The sequence below is a fragment of the Melopsittacus undulatus genome, chromosome 7, assembly GCF_012275295.1.
Source record: "Melopsittacus undulatus isolate bMelUnd1 chromosome 7, bMelUnd1.mat.Z, whole genome shotgun sequence".
In the NCBI taxonomy this organism is placed as follows: Eukaryota; Metazoa; Chordata; class Aves; order Psittaciformes; family Psittaculidae; genus Melopsittacus; species Melopsittacus undulatus.
In genome coordinates, this window is record NC_047533.1 from 12,248,459 (window position 1) to 12,268,728 (window position 20,270).

Genomic DNA, 20,270 nt, shown 5'->3' on the forward strand with positions numbered 1-20,270 from the left:
GAAACAAGTCTTCATTTTTATCCCAAGGCCACAGGGCTATCTATAAGACTCCTCAAATTCTAGTGTGGTTTCACTTGGTTTCTTTTTTCTGTCCTCACCCCATACCCTCCTTGCAAACACACTTTGGACCTTTATTCTGTCAACTTTTTTAGAATATATTTTAGAATATAGCAATTCATGTCTGACCAAGACCTAAAAAAGCTCACTGTTAAGATATATTCTAAACAGAGCTTACACTGGAGATTTTTAAGTACTATTATTAATCATGAGGTTGTTCCCGGTGACTTCCACTGCTGCCAGTTAAATTTTTGAGCAAAAATTACTTTTGCACAGTGTGTTCTGTTTTGCACAATGGAAGCATGAAGGCTTTAATGCACAGTAAGGGCTGCTAAAAATTCAGAAACTGGCAGCATCTGAAATGAAGGTTGGTTTCTTTATCTACATTTTTGTCTATTCCACAATTCAAAAGGTAAACCAGAAAACAATGAATGGTCTGAAGCAGTTCAGTAGCAATGTGTCAAGTACAACCAATACATCAGCAATAAAAAAGAACTAAGTATTAAGCCACCAAATAAGAGGTACTTGCTTTCCTTCCTTCCTGCTGTAATCACAACTACCTTAAAAGACAAAGTCTATGATCAACAGCATCCTCATCCTTGCCTGAAAACACCAGAACTTCCCTCAGTCCTATACTCAGACATCTCCACTATTAGAAGTATTTTTATATTGGTTGATGATGTAGAGAAATTAAAACAAAAAAATAAAAAAGAGGTGAATTCAGGACTGAGAAGTCTGTTCTAGGGACATATAAAACCCACACCAATAAAGGCACATGGAAATAGTAAGAGTTATGCCTGTTTGATACACAGCTTTACATCCCTTCCACTGCCCTTTCTGAATTCCAGCCATGTCTAGTGACTCACTGTTCCACAACTTTTTCTCATGCTTTTATCAAGATTCAGTATTAACATTATTTTAGAAGAGATGAATAATGTATGTGCAATAATGTATTTTAAATACCTGAATACTAAAAAAAAAGAAGCTTTTTTATTATTCTTTACAGAAAATAACACAAGATGAAATCCATGAGGAGAATTGATGGGGATTCTACAAACTACTGTGAAGCAGGCCAATTTGACACACAGTTTACAAGAATTACATTAGTTCACTAATGTTCCAGTATTAATTAACTTTATAATCATCAGCACTGAAGGTCTGCATTTATGATACAGAACATTCCAGTGTTAATGATTCTGATGCCAATTGTGACAATGTGAAAGTTTTGTTTAATGTAGCAAACTAACTACATTAATCCCAGTTCACCGTCAAATTTGATTCCCATGTGGTTTATACCCCCCTTCCACCCACACACTGAAAGACAAGCACCCCCCATCTGAGCCATACCCATGGATAACACACAAAACAGAACTGATACAAAAACTCACTTTCACTGGACAACATCTAAAATATGTAAATACCTGTTCCTGCAGGTCGTAGTCATAGCTATCATGCAGCAGAAGACTGAGGACATACCGAGTATAAATCATGGCATCAATGCCACACTTCTCTAGCTCTTGTCCCAGCCAGGTCTGCACTGGACCCAAAGCATGTAGCAGAGACATTTCAGAAACAGATACAGGGCCTGGATAAGAGCTTGAGGAGCTTTCAGATGGCAAACCATCCACAACAACTGTACAGATAGGGCGCATGAATCTAGGTGGTTGGCATCCTTATAACGTGAAGCATTTTCTGTAGTTGATATTCCGTCGGTATCTGGAGGTGATTTTCACTCCAGTAAATAGGAGAGAGGCTTGACTTCTAGGACAATCATTTATATTTCCTGGCAGTTAGCCGTCTAGAGACGAACATCACTCTTCAGGCATGACCAGTGAATAAACTAAATCCTAATAGCAAACACATATGTAGATGTGTTTTTCTACCTTAATTTCACATTGAGGCCAGATGCAAGTCCCCAGCAGGACCTATAAAGAGGAAAGAATGATAAGTTGTGATAATATGTATCCATACATGAATAACATTAAACAGTGAAAAGCCACCCAATGTAGAAAGCAGTCATTTATACACTGCTTACTCCACATGTATCATACACCTATTCAGTGTCATTTTGAAAAGCAACAGGAATTATCCCAAGTTTAAAAGTGACTTTTAAAAAAGGTACTTTTAAATGCGGGAAGAGAGATTCTTTCAAAGACTTCACAACTAATCTGTTGACTGAAATACATGTCTGACCTAGCTTTATGGGCTGGTTGAGATCTCATTATTTTCACTGCCAGCTGAAAAAAAAAAACCAACACAAACCTTCGATTAAATAAAAAATGAAACCAAAACCCCAACAAAACAGTCACCATTAGTTTGCATAAAGACTGTGTATCTTGTATCACTAGAAGACAGTATAATCCTACTGTTTGGCAGTGATTTTTGTTTCTGGAATAGAAAAAGAAGCGTCTTGTTTATGAAACACTGAATTTGTGAAATTCATCTGGCCAGGAGTTTCATAAATCCCACCACTAAATAGCTGCCATCTTCAGGCTTGGGTTTGTGGGATTTTTTTGTAGTTTCAATATTCGCTTTGCCTCGGGAAAGCAAAGCATTTTATCACCCACAATCTGTCCTCATAAAAATATAAATCTCTGAAACAACTTAAAATATTTGAGCAGAACACAATTTATCAGTACCAGAATTAACGCTTAACCCTCTTTACAGAAACCACACACCAGTCTTACCTGAGAGCTTACACTCTAAACCATATCCTAAAATAGACAAACCATCCTAAGGCTTATGCCACCCACAATCCCAGCTCAATCTCGCTAAGTAAGGGGCAGAATCACCACACACGTAGGCATGCTGCCCTCTAACCCAGAGGAACCCACGCCAAAAAAAGCATTTTTGGACTTGTCTGCCAATGAACCACGTCAATCCGGCATTTGAGTAGGCTGTCCCTCTCCTCTCCAGCTTCTCAGCAACAGAAAACAAAGCCCAAACCCTAGCAGGAAACATTCCTTCATTGAAAGGAAAGAAAAACTAAAGGATCTAAGTAAAACTGTTCTGTTTCAACCCCACTGCCAGACAACCAACACATGTAGAATAGACATCATCTAATATAACTAACTAAACTTTATACTGTGTGCTGCATTTCATGTGGGCAGCATGTGCTTTGTGGACAAACAAAACTGAAAGGTGACCTTACAGTGTGCATACAACTAAATAGCTTCCTTTGCATCACCATCAAGGTGCAACTGTATATTCTAGATCTGTACTGAATCAATTGCAACCCAAACTATTTGCTTCAATGACATAGCAAAGCAAAAGGCTTCTGGATACTGAGTCATGTCAATCAAAACTTACTCAGACACATTGTTAAGATCTTTAGCACATAGTAAGGACTGTGTTTATGCTTCAGCTTTTCCCCAGTGAGGTGATAACATGGCCTCTCATTTCTATCTTAACACTTACTTTCATGAGGTATTTGAGAAATTCAGTTCTTGAGATCTAGGCTGGCAAAACCAGATTGACTTTGGCTGACTAGTTAAAATAGCATCTTGGGTGTTTTAGATGGGGAGGAAAAGGGAGACAAGTTACCACAGGAACTAGGAAATGTATAGTGCAGCTTCTTTTTTAATTTATTTTCAATTACCTAGCTCAACATTATGTTAAGTTTCAAAATATATGATTTAAAAACCGGAAATCTAAAAAAAATCTGAAATAATATCTAGAAGTTGTCATTTTACACCTGTCAAGTACTTCGCTTTACAGGAAGCCTTAAACATATTTCCACTATATCTTAGAATTTTATGCTAACTGATTATTATCCCATCCCAGCACAAGAGAGGCTTTCCACAGCAAATTAATACAGGTCATTCTAAGAGCAATCATTTCTGCTAATAGATGTGAAGCTTCACTTGAAACACAACATTTTCTGACAAAGAAGTTATCATCCTTTTTTACTCTTTTCCTCACTGTCTTGTTAAACTTTCCCCATTCTCACAAGGGCTACTCTGAACAGGAAAGCTAAAATACAGCCTAAGTAACCAGTGCAAGGCTACTTATTTTAACTACCAAGTTGGAAAGAATTCTCCATTTCCAGCTATAAAATATGATGGAGGGACATGCCTTATAATGAGAATTACCAAATAAAAATCTATACATCTCTATCAATAGTTTGTGAAAAGTACTCATACCTTACAAATGCTAAAGCCAAAAATTTATAATTACATTATTTCTAAAGAATTTCTACTTACTCTACTTCCTAGTAGATTTTTTTTCCTTTTAAGTAACCTTCAGTATTTGTAATACTGATCAATGACCTTAACAAGGTTACTGTTAGATAAACTGTCAACAGCTTAACCACTAGAGGCACAAAAGCCAATTTATGAAGTGTTTTGTGAGGGAACTGGAATACAGTAACTGTGTAAACACTTCTGAGTTTTCCAACTTAGACCATCTTAGAATAGATACTCTTCCTCAAAATTCTACTCAGTGTGATAGTCACTAAACATTCTTCTGACCCAAAATAGACAGCGGAAGAAAACAGATGAGTTTTAGTCTGCTGAGATCTGGTTATGGAAAAGCAACAACTTTAAATAATCTATAGCAAAAAAACAGGAAGGAGGAGCACTGGTACAGAAACTGAGGCTGGAACAGTCCAGGTCTGTTCTCTACCACACAGCTGCTCCTGCAGGGTAAATAACCTTTTCTGAAGACTAAATAATCCCATTCTTCCCTATAAGTGAGATGGGATATGAATACTGTCATAATAAACTTTTTTTTTTTATCAAGAAGTGTCTTGATACTACAATAAGAGCCATACAAACAGAAAGTTCTAGCATATGTAGCTGTTCTTATCAGACTATGGACAGAAAGACTGGCCAAAATCTCATGTTAGGCAAGCCATTTCCATGTCTTTAACACCTTTTTTTCTCTACATAATCACTTTTCCTACCAAAAAGAAGTTCTTTTAAGGAGCTTAAAAGTAAGGCTTTTTTTTTCCCCAATTGTTTCTAATCCTGGACAACAGTGACCAAAGCCAAACCACAAACCCCACTGAGTTAATCTAAGGTAACCTTATCTGTATTTTATAAGTTCCAAGAGGCCTCTGAAAATTATGTATGCACAGAGCAAGATTCTGCACAAACTTTTTTTGTAAATTAAAGAAAAAAAATAGACTTAAAGATTTATCAAACTTCCAAACTTTCTTAAAGATATCCCTACTACCAACTCTTAAAGTAACAAAAAGTATTGAAATATGTACAGGTTGCCCAAAGAAGCAGTAAATGCTCCATCCCCGGCAGTGTTCAAGACCAGGCTGGGCAGGGCCTTCGGCAGCATGGTCTAGTGTGAGCTGCCCCTGCCCATGGCAGGGGGGGGTTGAAACTAGATGATCTTAAGGTCCTTTCCAACCCAAAACTTTCTATAAATAGGAGAGTAAAAGCCATACCACTAACTCTTGTTCTTTCAGGTAAACCGAAGTTCCTCAGCCTATTTTTTAAAGATCATAAAAAGTTAACTTGAAAAGGAAGCGAACTGACTGCAGGCTGACACACTGGGGTCTACATTCTCAGTGAAAACAAAAATTACAGGATCTGCATACTGAAGGAAGTTGAAAACTAATATATTATGTATTTGTGTAATCTGTAAAGTCTCTCAGGCCTCAGTTACTTTTTACACATTTTGGTATATTTACTACAGAGCAGTAGATCTGACTAAAGCTACAAATGCTACCTTTTTCTTTCCTTCCATTCTCAAGAGGAGCAACATCTGTGTTTGTAGTGCTCCGTTTTCTGCCTACTGCTCTGTGTTAACAGACCAAATACATTCTCACACAATAGTTTAGTCATAACTGCTGTTTTATACAAAATTTCCTCTATTATTCTCTGAAATATGCCACTATATTACATAGTTTCAAAGCTGGGGGGGTTTCCCACTATGGTGTTTTATAATGTATGACAGTTTTTCAATGCATGGAGAAACAAAAGAAAACAAAAACCAAAATTCTGATTTTTTAATGTGGATTTAAGGGTCCGCATTTTATAACCAGTATTTTGTCCCAGACTGGCTGTATTAAAAGAAAACAATCCTTCTTCTCCCTGACCCCATGTAGTAAAAATATGCAAGTCCTAATTAGAATAAATCAAAGTGAAAATGTTGTCAAGTTTGGTCAATAACATACTAAAATCACATATTCACTTCAGTAAGTTTCAGTCCTCTCTGGAAAACTGATTGAAAGCATGGTCACATCATAAAATGGTAACTGAAGTCCAAAACTGTTCTTATAGATTATGGAGGAAACAGCAATTTTACCACCATTTCTTTTGTTTTTTCCAGTGAAAAATCAAAACAAATCCTTACCATACAAATCGAACAGCCACACAGTGAGGAGGGCAGTGTCAAAGCTCAGAAACAAAGCCTATTTAAAATCTAGCAAACAATGGAATCTGTGTCTTTAATAAATTTCACATGGCATTTAAAGGACATGAATTCTGAACTAGAAGTAGTTGTTATTTTGTAATCACATTCCTCAATAATCTGAGAAATTTAGCTGTAGAGTCTTCAGAGCAAGGACAGGGGTTTTTATGCATTGGTGATGTTTGATGCTACTGCACAGTAAGCAGCAGAGAAGGAACCTGATTCATGACCAAGACACTGAAACAGTCTTGGAAAACAAAATTGATAAGGTATATGCTATAACCAAACTGCTCCCTCCTTCTCACTTCTAACAATCCCTGCCACAAAGCTTCAGAAGCATTGCCATGCTATGGGAAACACAGATTAGAAACATGGCTGGAATCAAAGTAAGGAACACTAACAGTGGTCAGAAGCATAAAAGCAGCTCTGTGAATTAACTTTTAGATATACACAGAATTTCCTTTCTGAAGGAGTATCAGTGGGAAATGCAGGAGTGATACAATCTCATCCGTAATGGATATATGCTTTACAGTTGATTGATATTTGACAAGGCTAGTTTATGCTATGGTTCTAGTGTAACTCAAGTCAAGTGAGTGAACCCACAGAGGAGACAGAAACCAGTGTGTAGGTGTTGCTGCAGGATTTCTTTTCTTGTAAATCTGCAAGCTTATTTTCATAACACTTATCCAAATGAAAATCTGAAGCTGCTAATCCTGTATAAAAGCTTAACTGAATTACTCAAAGGATTCAAGAGCTACCTTAAGCACCTCATTTACTAAGGTTGGCAAAGAAAAAGAACAAAGATATCACCAAAACAACACTAGGAGAGTCACCAGCACAGTTTAAGAGTCTGCACTGGGACCTTCATTGATTAACAAATTCCTAAGTGACCTGGAAGATGAGATGGATGACCCAGTTCAGGAACTACCAAAGGACAGCAAACATAAAATAACTCGGAAAAATGCAGAGAGTCCTCATGAAACTGCACTGGATAATGGAAAGGTGAACAAAATTCAGCACAGGTAAACCTGAAATGATACACAGAATACAACCACATGCTATTAATACACAGAACAACGAGCTGTGAGCTATTAATCCCTGGATCTATTTCCTAAGTAGTATGTTAGACATTTCATGAAACAATAAGCTCAAACCCAGAAGCAGACAGAAGAGCAATCACAGAACAAAATCAGTCACCTTTGCATCACTGAATTAATGCTTTGCATGCAGTACAGTATGTACACTAATATGTAACATGCAATCCTGGTTGTGGAATATCAAAGCTGAGATGCCTCCATGGATGAAGACTGTTCAATGTCTTTTTTTAACAGAAAGTACCAACAGGTTAGTAAGAGCTATGTACAAAACTGCATACAACAGCTATTAGAAATTAGTTGCCAGAAGACAATGAGGAGGAAAAAAAAAGCATTAGATGGTCTTCAAAGGAAATGGAAAAGGAGAGATCCCTTGAGTTTTCAACTACACAAACCACATCATGCCCAGGAAATCCCCTGCTCTGAGGCTGAGGGAGCATCTAGGAGAAGTATCGCATATACCCTCCCTGTTCTTTTTTGTCCCTGACAGCCCGCTTACAGATGTTGTTGCAGACAAGCACTGCGTTTGACAAAGCCTTTGTCTGAACCAGCACAGCTGTTCTTATAAAACATTCATGTTCACCGTAATACAAAAACAACATAAAAAAACATAGCTGGAGGAGTTCAATTAGATAATCCAGTCACAGGACCACATAGTATTAACATATATGAACTTTGTTATAAGATATCAGAACATCAAGCCTGCTCCAGAGCAAAAACTGAGCTATGGGAGACTGCGAACCGGCAGGTGAGGTACCTGCACTAGTGCTTCAGCTGCATATCCAAGATCCTAAATTCTCCGTAATCTGAATATTCTCAACTTCCTCAAAACAAACATGTACAATCACTAAGTAAGGTGAGATGGAAAGAGGAAAAAGCACGACCTAGCAGCAAAACTTACAAACACTGCAGAACAGTCACAGCATACTGTGGCCGCTACATACCAAAACTTCATCACTTTATAGAATTCTGGTCTCCAACAGACTCTCTTGAAGGGGTTCCTATTACATGTGGCAGTACTGTAAAGAAGCATCTCTACATAGTGGAGGCTGAGAAGTAGTTTATCACTACATGTAATAGTACTTAAAAAATTAATCATAAGCCCTAATAGTTGGCAAGTTTTGAGATCACAGTTCAATAGTTGTCTTGATAATTTAGGAAGCAAATTTTACCTTCAAGACAGAAATATCGTTATTGCATAGCATCACTCAGGAAACTGTTTCAAGAGGTCAAGACTCATTATTAAAGATGCATTAAAAAAACCCCAAAAGCAAGCACTTTATTAAAGGCTGCACGTAGCCATCACTTCATTCTCAATAAACATAAGGAAGCCCAGAACATTTCTAACAAAATAAAACCTAACAAATAGAACAATTTCTAATACCACAGATAGTTGTGCAGTTGTACCAGATAAGTACAGCACATCTGTAACCTTATGTCCCAAAAAAATTCAGCATTCATTTTAAGAGCTCACAACTGTTAAACACACTCAAACACTGATCAGGTTTAATAAATTGAAAGATATTTATAGGCTGTCTGAATTTAGAGGCATGAAATACTGCTTCACTAATTGTAAATGCCCACCTGCCATTGCCAATTGCAACACTTACATTATTTTAGTAAGAACTTGTCCAAACAAGCTTATCCAACTGCCAATACAGTCCTAGAAATTCCATTATATTCTAAACAAATTATGAATGTAAACTGCCATGAGAAAATTTTTCCACTACTGTCCAGACTGGATTTTGAGTTAAATTTCAAGTTTGCTTAAAACTGGTGCTTGAGTTAAATTTTACTTTTTTGTTTAAATAAGACTACATTCATTTTTTAAATCCTATCTGAAAAAAGAAAACTGCACACATATGTAACTTAGGTATATTTTTTGTAAATTTAAAAATACAAATCAGCATCTAATGACAAGGAATTTCAGTAAATATTTTTCACATTAAAAATTAACTTACAACAATCATAGAATCAACTAGGTTGGAAAAGACCTTTTAGATCAAGTCCAATTGTTACCACAGCACTGCCAAGACGTCCACTAAACAATGCTGCATATAACACACAACATCTGATGTAATTACTACTATTGCCAGCAGAAGTACCACTTTGCAAAAACCAGAATTGATGGGTTTTATACCAGCAGTAACTAACTTCCAAGAGAACACCACCAGCAGCAGCACCTTGATGGAGAAACCCATGTAGCCGACTCAGAGGTTAGTGTATCACAAACTGCCCTGCAGCGGCACACTGCCACCAAGAGAGGATGTTCTGGTGTTTCTCTCATTGTCCCTTCCTGGTGTTCCCAACCTTTGTCCTTGCACTTAACCCATTCATTATGTGGATGCAGGGACAAACTGGCTCAGTTTGTTCTGAATGGACAAAATTCATTTTTGGTGGGCCAGGCATCCAAAGATACAAATAAGTAATCAACTCAGTTGCTACAACATTTCTACATCTGTGTCATAGTTTAATCCCAGCCAGAAACTAAGTACCATGCAGCTGCTCACACACTTCCCCTCCCTCTATCCCAGTGGGGTGGAGAAGAGAATTGGAAAACAAAATGTTAAACACATGAGTTGAGATAAGAACAGTTTAATAAATTAAGAACAATATAATACTAATACCAATTATCCTGATAACAATGAAAAGGAAGATAATGAAAAGAGAAAGATAAAACTCAAAAGAACAAAACAAAACAACAATAAACCTAAGGGATGCACAATACAATTGCTTACTACCTGCTGACCGATATCCAGCCTGACCCAAACAGTGATCGGTCCCTTCTGGGTGACACCCCCCAGTTTCTATACTGGGCATGATGTGCTGTGGTATGGAATACCCCTTTGGCTAGTTTGGGTTAGGTTTCCTGCCTCTGCTCCCTCCTGCTTTCTTGTGCCCCTTGTCACTGGCAGAGCATGAGACTGAAAAGTCCTTGACCAGGGTGCTACTGAGCAACAACTAAAACATTGGTGTATTATCAGCATTGTTCTCAGACTGAAGCCAAAACACAGCACTGCACCAGCTACTGGGAAGAAAATTAACTCTATCTATCCCAGCGAAAACCAGGACAATTTGGCATAAGAGAGGAAGTGGGGCTGACCTTTTTAACAGATCCACTTAAATGTAACAAGAAAACATAAGGAAAGCAGAGTTCAGAAGCTACATTTTTAGCTAATTCCAGTGCAAGTCTTTCAGACCATCATTACTGTTTGGAACAAGAAGTGTGGAAGCCAATCCAGGTACTTCAATGGATATGATACGTACTTCCAACTCTTTTACAGAAATTCCCTACTGACCCATGCAACTATATCCCATACTTATACCATTCAGCAGATCCAGCCTTAAAACAAAAAGAATCCCACTGCCACAGTAGCCTGGAGATAACAAAGAAATTACTGTTTGCTTCAAGTTTGGTAAGAGAGAGGCAAGTGTTGCACTGTAACTACCCTAGAACATTATGGTTCACCAAAGCTTAGGGAACTCAAGAGAAAGCGAGTGCTAATGCAGAAGGTGGCATGTGTATACCTCAATAACACAGATGTTGCTCAGCTCCTACTTTACAGTGCCTCCCAGCCATCAGTGTAACAATATCAGGTTTCAGGCTGTTCTGTGACATTTCCTTTTACCATTAAACACATTGGTATGATCTAAGTTTTTCAACTTAAAACTGCAGATCTTATCAGCATACCAAAGCAAAGCCAGTGACAAATACCTCTTCTCTCACCTGTTTATCTCAAGCCTGTCACACATAGGGGTTGCCTGGATGAACAGCTACAGGGCCAAACTGGTCCTGAGGAGAAACCTTGTCCAGCTGTAACCTCACACAGGAGACAGTTGCAGTCTTTTTTGTGCAGTCCCAGGAGAATCTTCACAGGTACACCATTTATCTAAAGCTGTATCTTACTATGTATACAAGTAACAGATCATACATTGCTGACTGCCATCATCATACTTCAGTAACTCAGATTTAAGGATAAGGAGTAAATAGGGTTTAAGTAAAAGGAGTTAATAAAAACCAAACCCAAGATCACAAAGGATGAACACATTTTAGGCTGAGACATTTATCTTCAGGACTACTGGCATGTAAAATCTATAAGCTTTCCACTACTTGTGTCTCACTATATTTACTAGCCTATCACCTAGAATACATGTGGGGCTTAACAACACAACAGAGAATGCAGTTGAGTAACAGAAAGGTCAGAGATATGCTCTCGACTATTCTGATCACTCTCCTTCCTGCCCTCCTGATGTCTTCAATATGCTCAACTTCTACAGCAGTTCAAACTACCTATTCAAACAAAAGCAAATATCTGTTAGAACTTCATTCCCAAGAGGACAGTAATGGCTTGGAGGCCTGAGCAACAAGTTATGTGTGCATCCATTAAAACAGACTTTCCTCCAGTTTCTATAATCTCAGCGTGTAGATACAAGCATCAATGTGCCCCAGGAGGTGATGTGGCCACCTCGGAGCACAGGCAGCTACCACAAGGAGCCGTCCCCCAAGCAGCAGGGCCACCCTCATAAAATATTCAATGCTCTTCACATCAGCTGTAATGCTACTGCTGCACCCAGGAGCCCCATGGACACTGTTTTAGTGCAGTCATACAGGATTTATTTAAATTAATGTACAGTTTATTCTTAGGCATACATTGCATCTTTCAGTTGGGGAAGGAAAAAGAGAATGAATTTCAAATTCCAAAGATCAAATAACCACAGCCCATTTAAAAGTTATGGAATTTCTTCAGCTATGTATACTTCCAAAGTTAACAACCCAGATGTATATAAACATCTAACTGGTTAATCACCACATTATACATTTTACTTTGGTTTATTAACTTCCTTAATTCGCAATGAAAGTCTTTTCTAAATGCTTTAAATTTTCTGTACTTGGTCTGCAAATTTAGGAGTTAATGACTATCTTTTGAAAATCTTAAAATAGAATCACAGAATAGTTTGGGTTGGAAGGGAAATTAAAGACCACCTAATTCAAATCGCCTGCCATGGGCAGGGAGATCTCCACTAGACCAGGCTGATCAAAGTCCCATCCAACCTAGCTGTGAAGACTGCCACATTACCAGGCATGGGGCAGTCACAGCTTCTCTGGCCACCCTGTGCCAGTGCTTCAGAAGTCTCACAGTAAAGTATTTTTTCCTAATACCTAACCTAAATCTCTCCTCTTTCAGCATAAAGCCACTCCCCCTTGTCCTATACCTACATGCCCCTGTAATACGTCCCTTTCCAGATTTCTTGTAGGCCCCCTTTAGGCACTGGAAGGATGCTCTAAGGTCTCCTTCTCCAGGCTGAACAAACCCAGCACTCTCAGCCTGTTTCTGTAGGTGATGTGTTACAGCCCTCTGACTGTCTTCATGATCCTATATATCCCACATAGAAATGGGAGCACAGGTAGAGGGTGTGTTTTGGAAAAGCTCTCGGCATGCAATAGGAAGCAGGGCTGTAGGTCAGCATGACTTTGACCTGCTAGAGAACTTTTGCCTGCCCCTTTCCAAATCTGAGTACAAGTGGGTATATGTTTCCTAAGCTGAGTCCTAAAAGGACAAAGCAAACCCTAGATGAATTCATTTTTGTTCTGGTTTAGTAAGGATCCTTTTGTCTGCTTGTTCATCTCTGTCAGTCCCACCAGTGACTCCTAGAGCTATCAGATCTGACTGAAGTTAGCCATAACTAGGTTGTTATCTGTAAATTAGCTTGTAAGCCCCTTTAGGCACTGGAAGCTCCTCTAAGGTCTCCCCTGAGTCTTCTCCAGGCTGAACAATCTCAACGCTCTCAGCTTATCTTCACAAAAGAAGTGCTCCAGCCCTCTAAAGCATCTTCAGAGCCTTCCTCTGGACTTGCTCCAACAGGTCCTTGCCCTTAGCCCCATGACAGATTTAAAACCAAATATAACTAGTGCCTAACTAGTCTTTTCAACTGCTGTTCCTACTAGAAAAGTTATCATAAATTCAGTTGGAAGTCACATACAGACAATGTTTTCTTTAATAACTGTATAAAAAAATGCACAATGTGTTAGCTACAAAAAACTCAGTAATCACTAAGAGTTCTGACAAGCTGAATTTGCAAGCTCTGTAAGTTAACCAGCAGAGAAGACATCATTTTTGCAGCAAATAAAGTATGGCAGATCTGTAAATGAAGTTGTTTCAAATTCTTTTCTCCTGCACTGCTACCACCTCCGATTTTTAATCCAGAATGTTAATAAACGAAATTCTATATACTTATGAAGTTGACATCAGTAGACTGCAATTTTGAACAGAAGAACTATTCACATGAAAGAATATGTATTTTAGCATTGTATTGCCTTTGCATAGGAATCATTCATTCAGTTTATGTGCAAGTCCACCAGGAAAACATTATGTTCTTTTTCCATTAAAATACTGGTGATTTGTTGCCATACCAGATCTCTGCTTTTATGATTCTGTTGCTTAAAAATGCCACTGTTTATTAAAAAAATAAAGTTTACAAACAGGTAGGACAGGTTAATATTGCTCTTAAAAGAATAAATTTGCTGTCTGCCACTTAAAATGCCAGCTGGAAATCTTAGCTTACCAAAATGTAAAATATTAACTGCTACCACAAGAAAACCCCTCATAAAACCAGCAGGTTAGCATTGTATTACTTCTCTTCAAGGAAGTTACTGTATTGTTAACAAAGGCATTTCTTTCACAACTCAAAAACAAAGTTACGAAAAGCTGGAACTCTGAGGTTTCTCTCGAGCTGTTAAGATACCCTGTTTAGAGAAGCTGGTGAAAAAAATATTATCAACATGAATAGGAAAATTAAAGTAATATCTGGACTCAGAGAAACATTTTAAAATTCCTATGTCACCCCATAAAATTCAACATGACTTCCAGCAAAGCAACTATAAAAATATAAATGAAACAAGAATTACTACAGGTAGTTCGGGTTCACTGTTAAGTGCAATAGTTGAATAAGCAGCAGAGTGAACTTCTACCCCAGAAGAGAGATCCAAGACAATAGGAATTCACTCAACAACAACCTTTTGCTAATTAGTAACTGTCATTAGCTCAAAATCTTCAGCCAGCAGGACTGAGGTATCATTAAACAGTAAAAGTTCTTCCTGAAGTTTCACAAGTTATCAATCAGACAGATCACTGGAAGTTGGCTCCATTTCTTTCAAGATCCTGGTGTTCTAAATTCAAGGCAGTGTTTCAATGGTGCAAATTTGTTTCAAGTTTGTAATAACAGATTACAGTGTCACAAGGATTTAGTGAGAATTAATTACTCATGCAATCGCAGCAATACGCATTACTGATTTCTTCATTAGTGATGCTTCAAGCAGCCTTCTTCCTTAAGGCTAATAAAACACTTGATTTTCTTAAAAAGCACATATGACACATGCTAAATGGCCAAAATAATTTCCTTAATCACTCTGTGTATGTTTTAGCATGTCTTCCCACTTTACTGTTGAAGATTACTATCTCAGTCTGTCCTGACTAAACTAACAATATCTGGAATAACCTTGCAGAGTATAAGCATCTTGCATCTCAACCCTGCTGTTCTTATGCTAAAAAGTATTTAATCTTAAGAAAAATCCCTTTATTTTTTTCTGGCTTTCAGCAACCCTTAGCCTCTTATCTCTCTCTGTACTTTCTTGCATAGTCTGTAAACACAAACCCTTATCTGCAATGCAACTATGGCTCCCTTCAGAATTTTTCTATATCCAAGCTCATTCATCTAACCAAACCATACAAACAACGAAAAACCCACACTCACACTTTTTAATAACATAAAAGGCATAACAGCTCCTCCTTTCCATACAGCATCTCAAACACAGGCATGTTAAGATGAAACACTGTGCTTGAATTCACCCAGCGACAAAGCTGATAGAAAAATACAGGTCTCTTCACCTCTAGTACAGTGTTCCACCCAGCAGAACTTGTTCCTTATATAAACTTCATATTAACTAGGGGAAGACTTTAAAAAGCTACAAAAACTATCTTAAAAATTACTATGCACAAACTTAACCAGGATACACTTAATCTATTACATTCACAACAGTGAAAAATGAATTTAAACCCTTTATAATTGGAATTTCCACACTACTGCCTAGTAAATAAATCTTTTGGAAAGGCAGATACCAAACTAGACATTTAGAATCTAAGTTATAAAGAGAATCTACATGATGCAGAAATAATCAGTGTATAGTTTTATAAAGGTAAATCCAAATGCTTGCATGTGAAATTATAAAGGAAAAGCAGATTAAAAATTATTCTACAGCTTCCAATAAATCTAGACAAATAATGTCAATTAAGAAGCCTGTGAAAGAATAATCTTCATACGAAATGCTCAAACTACTCAATCCTTTCCCTCAGACCCCCAGTCACCACGGCCTAATAAAATACACATTCAATCGCTCAGGATCCATTATAAATGCAACCAGTGAACCTTTAGGAAGATAGAACAAGATGCTTTTAGTGAAAATATTACAAAGTAGCTCATCTAGATTTTTTCTGATCAAACCCTCTGGCAGCCCTGCAATTACCTGGTATTTCTGCCTATAAAAGTCTGGTAATTTATTTCCAAATTCCAAAATAAGAGCCATATTTTTCCCTCCTATCAGCCACTTTCCTTTTTGTCTGTGTATTGAAATAAACTGCACATTCAAATATTCATTTGAACAGTTTCATTTTCCTTAATGAAATTGACTTCACTTGGAAAAAATTCTTGGGGCGGGGTCAGGGGAATGGACACAACAGACCAACTCCTTTCTCTAATTACAGTTACAAATTACCTAACCAGCCTGTCCCTGTTCTTGGACTAAAATGAAGGATTCCAATCTCTGTTCCACAGAACAGAAGAAACCTTCCCAATTCTAAATAGCTTCTAGGAGATCATTTGTATTCCAAGCTCTGCTAACAGTGCAGACAACTAGTATAGTTCCTGCTGCCTCTCTTAGCCTACAGGAATTATTATCTTCATCCCATTCTGCTTTACCAGACACTGTTACTTGTCTTATTATGCTAATGACTTATTACCTGCAGTTATCAGCTATTGATTGTTGTTATCATTATGGAATTTTAGGGGCTTCACATTATCAGTCTACCAGAGAGGTACGATGCCTAATGCTATAAATGCATGTCTTCAGAAAATAAGAAAACCAAGCTGTGATGGAATAACAAGAAATAAAGGTCTTTTTCTCTCATGATTCACAAAGAAAAAAACACCAGATTAAAAAAAATAAAAAGCTCCAATTTCTTGTTTTGAACACATTAACATTTAGATGGTTTTAAAGGAAATATTTAACATTATGCTTGCGTGTTAGTATGCTTTAAACATCCTTCATTATGAGCTTTATATGCTGCTTTATGAAAAGCTTAAAGAAGCAGCAACCTGATCTACGATTTTGCTGGGATCCTAGCTAAAGTAGACAGAAAGTCTATTCTGACTCTACAGCACTATGCCTAAAAGACAATAAAATTCCACAGAAAACTCAATCTGTGCTAGGTGTGAACCCAACCTCTTGGCTTCCTGCATCCCACCTATTCACCTGGAAATAAGATACTCAAGAAGGACAAATACTGAAGTTATGATCAGTATTTTGATCTTCCTATCATCCTCTATCACTATTTCTGCTAGAATGCACAGCAAACGAGCAAAGGAAAATGCTGACATCATTTTACCCCCATGGAATTTCTCTTACTTGGAAGAATAACAAATAACAACAACAACAAAAATAGCGAGGAACGCAGACAATTAAATCTGCATATTAAACTAACTCAGTTTTTCCTCTTGGGTCACATATACACATAAAGATCTGCTGCCTCTTCCTTTCTTTCTGACTCCCCTGCTGACAAGCAGGAAAGCTGGAGGGTCATGTGTTCAAACCAAATTTACAGCACCTGTGGTCTCAAAGAATCATTACACCAACAGTGCACAAAGCAAATGAACTGATAAAGTTCTGTGACTGTGCAGTGGAAATATCTGCTAAGGAGAATATGGCAGGGATATAAATCGCTGATGCTTTCACTGAGTGTACAAACCAGGATTTCCCCCATAATTCTTCATCTTTGAAAATGAAGACCCTTACAAATACATAGCATCCTACTGATTTTATTCAAGTTACCTACATCCCCTCTTAGATCTCAATGGTTAAAATAAAAGATTTTGATACCCACATGATATGCTTTATTGATAGGAAGGATTACCATTTTAGCATATCCATACTGACAAGAAACAGCAGATGGAGGATTAGTACAAAATAAAATCTGTACAGTTACATGTCAAGTAACGATCAAGTTACATGTCATTTACTTTTGTAAGGCATATTTTTGTCTTAAATAATGAAGAAAACTGGCAATTTCAGACTCTTGTGGATTGTAAGAAACCCGCAACACTCGGGCTTTAAGCACTGCAGTGAAGTAGTTTGGTTTACACAATTATCTACTGAATTATCATGAGCTCACTTTTGACAGCTAAGAAACATAATTTGATCTGCAATTCCCACCTCATTCCAAGAACACAGAATATATGGTGGGCAGCAGAAAGGTAAAAAGCTTAAGATTTAAAAGGGCTTGCACAAGGAAAATTAATTCTGCATACCATAGTGTCCTCCAGTCCCATGCCTATAACTATACCCAAATTACTATATGCAAAAAAAAAAAACACTGGAATAGAGGAAAGCCTTTTATTTGAAAGGACAAGCAAATAGTAGTATTTCCACCCTTCAGATCAGTATCAGGTACTGCAATTATTAATTAAAACAAAGGCAAAACGAAAAGAAAAAAGCACTGTACTTTCGCTTTTCTCAAAGTTTCATGACACGACTTAATAAGTGGATACTTTTAATAGAGATGACACGAGAAGGTAGAAGTGAGTTAGCTGGAATGAAGTGTCGGTGTGTGTCACTTCTGCATTCAGCTATAACCTTCGCCAAACCTTGTGTCTGTGCGTCCGGTCCATCCCCCCCCCGCCCATTGCCTACGAGCGGCTGCGGCCCTGCCGGGCCCGCCCAGGCTCCGAGCGGCCATAGGACGCAGCTCCCATCCGTCTCCCATCAGCCCAGCTCCTCCTCCTCAGGCGGCAGCATCAGCCTGAGCCTATCCGCCTTTGCCTTCAATAGGCCCCTAAAGGACAATGCTGCTGGGAAGCGGGGGGAGGGAGGGGGGAATCCGGAGGGGAGCGCCTTTCGCCAGCTCGGTCCCCGGGTGACCCCAGAACGCCGCAACCCAACCCGCGATGGTTTCCTCCTGCCCAGGCCTGAGGCATCAGACCCGGCCGCGGCTCCTGCTCGCCGCTCCGCAGCCGCTGCCTCCGCTTTGTACAATCACGCACAGGATGAAAGGTCACGGCGTGCCCGTGCCCGCACACGGCCGGTACTGGCGGCAGCCGGCCAGGAAGCACTGTCACTTCAACCCTACGGACACTCTGGGCGGGGAAGGGGCTGCTCGGCTTAGGCCTTCACTACCCTGACCCGAAACGCCGCATACTCCCGTCTGCTGTCCGCTGCGCCGGGTGACATGGGCGCGGGCCGGCACCCACAACGGACAGGAGCTGGGTGCCGCCTTCGCCTCCCTCCTCCTTTCTCCTCTCCTCCCGGGCCTGACCTAGCAGGAAAGCTCAGCGCCCGGCTCCCGCTCCAGGCCGGTGTTTCCCCACCCCCGCCACCCCGGCGCAAGCCGCTCACCTGACGCTGGGACCGCAGGGGTCGGACCGGCGGAGAGCGGGGAGGACTCCGCTCCCAGGCGGGCGCTCGCACCGGAGCACCCCGGCCGGGCCCCCGGCCCCGCCCCCGAGCCCTGCCGCGCCGCCGGCCGGCAGCCAGGCCCCCCCGCCCGGCCCCTCACGCTCCCTGTCACCCCCTCCCCGGCCCCTCTCCTCCTGCCGCCGCGCTTCCTCCCCGCTCCCCTGGCCCTGCCCCCGGCACGCTCCCGCCGCGCTGCGGCAGGCGCAGCCGAGAAGCGGGACGCGGCGTCCCGGCAAAGCGTCCTCCGAGCGCCGGCCAGGCCCGGCCCGGCCCCGCAACTCCTCCTCTCCCCGGGCTGTTAGCGGAGAGGAGGGATCGCGGTTCGGCGCGGGCCTCCTCGGCCCGGACACGCGCTCCCCGTGGATCCAGCCCGCCCGCCCCTCAGTGCGGCGGCGGGAAGGCAGGTGTGTGGGGGGGTGCCTGCCGTCGCCTCCCGGCTCCGTCCTCCCGTTGCCACAGGCAGAGCAGCAGCCACCCTCCCTTCAGCTCTGCTCCCCGGGCCCGCGGCGGGTATTTACCTGCCGTGGCGGCGCAGAGCGGGACCCTGGGGCCTCTGGCAGCCGGAGGAGGCGGCAGTCTCCGTCCCGCTGCTGCCGTCCCCGAGTGAGGCGGGCGGGACGGAGCCGGGACCTGCCCCGGGAGGCGTTACGTAAACCGGCAGCGGCGGCGGCTCCCAGCGCCACGGGCAGGGAGGGGCCCGGCCACCCCGTCACCCGGCAACAGGACTCAGCTCCCGGGCGGACCGCGCCGCAGGCTCCGCCCCATATCCTTCCGCCCAGAGGGTGGTGTGGATCCTGCCGCTCAGCAGCGGGCGCCGGCCCGTAGGGTTGCGGTGAGGTGACGGGGGATGCGCCCGGCTCTCCACCGGGCGGGCGGTGGAACGGCCTGGCCCAGCCGACCCCGTCCCGGAGTGCCCGGGCGCCGGCGAGCCGGCTCCATGGCAGATCGCCGCGCAGGAAGGGCGGGCGAAGGAAGGGAAGTGTCCCTTTGCCCTGGGTGAACAGAAGCGGCCGGGTCCTGCCCCGCCTCTC

General features: G+C 40.9%; 1 protein-coding gene across 2 annotated transcripts in view; it reads right to left on the reverse strand.

The window, feature by feature from the left end:
* The window catches only part of KIAA0232 (KIAA0232 ortholog), a 67,385-nt gene extending 47,473 nt beyond the window's left edge, over positions 1-19,912 (reverse strand). Inside the window, exons 1-2 of one of the 2 annotated variants that reach the window (XM_034064570.1) lie at positions 19,758-19,912; positions 1,479-1,982 (exon numbers count right to left, since the gene is read on the reverse strand). In XM_034064570.1, coding sequence (XP_033920461.1) covers positions 1,479-1,709 — 231 coding nt within the window. In that variant the 5' untranslated portion in view covers positions 1,710-1,982; positions 19,758-19,912. Of the gene's footprint in view, positions 1-1,478; positions 1,983-19,179; positions 19,209-19,757 lie in introns of those variants that run through there. The other variant, XM_034064571.1, reaches the window with a different exon arrangement.
* Between the last annotated feature and the right edge of the window lie 358 nt (positions 19,913-20,270).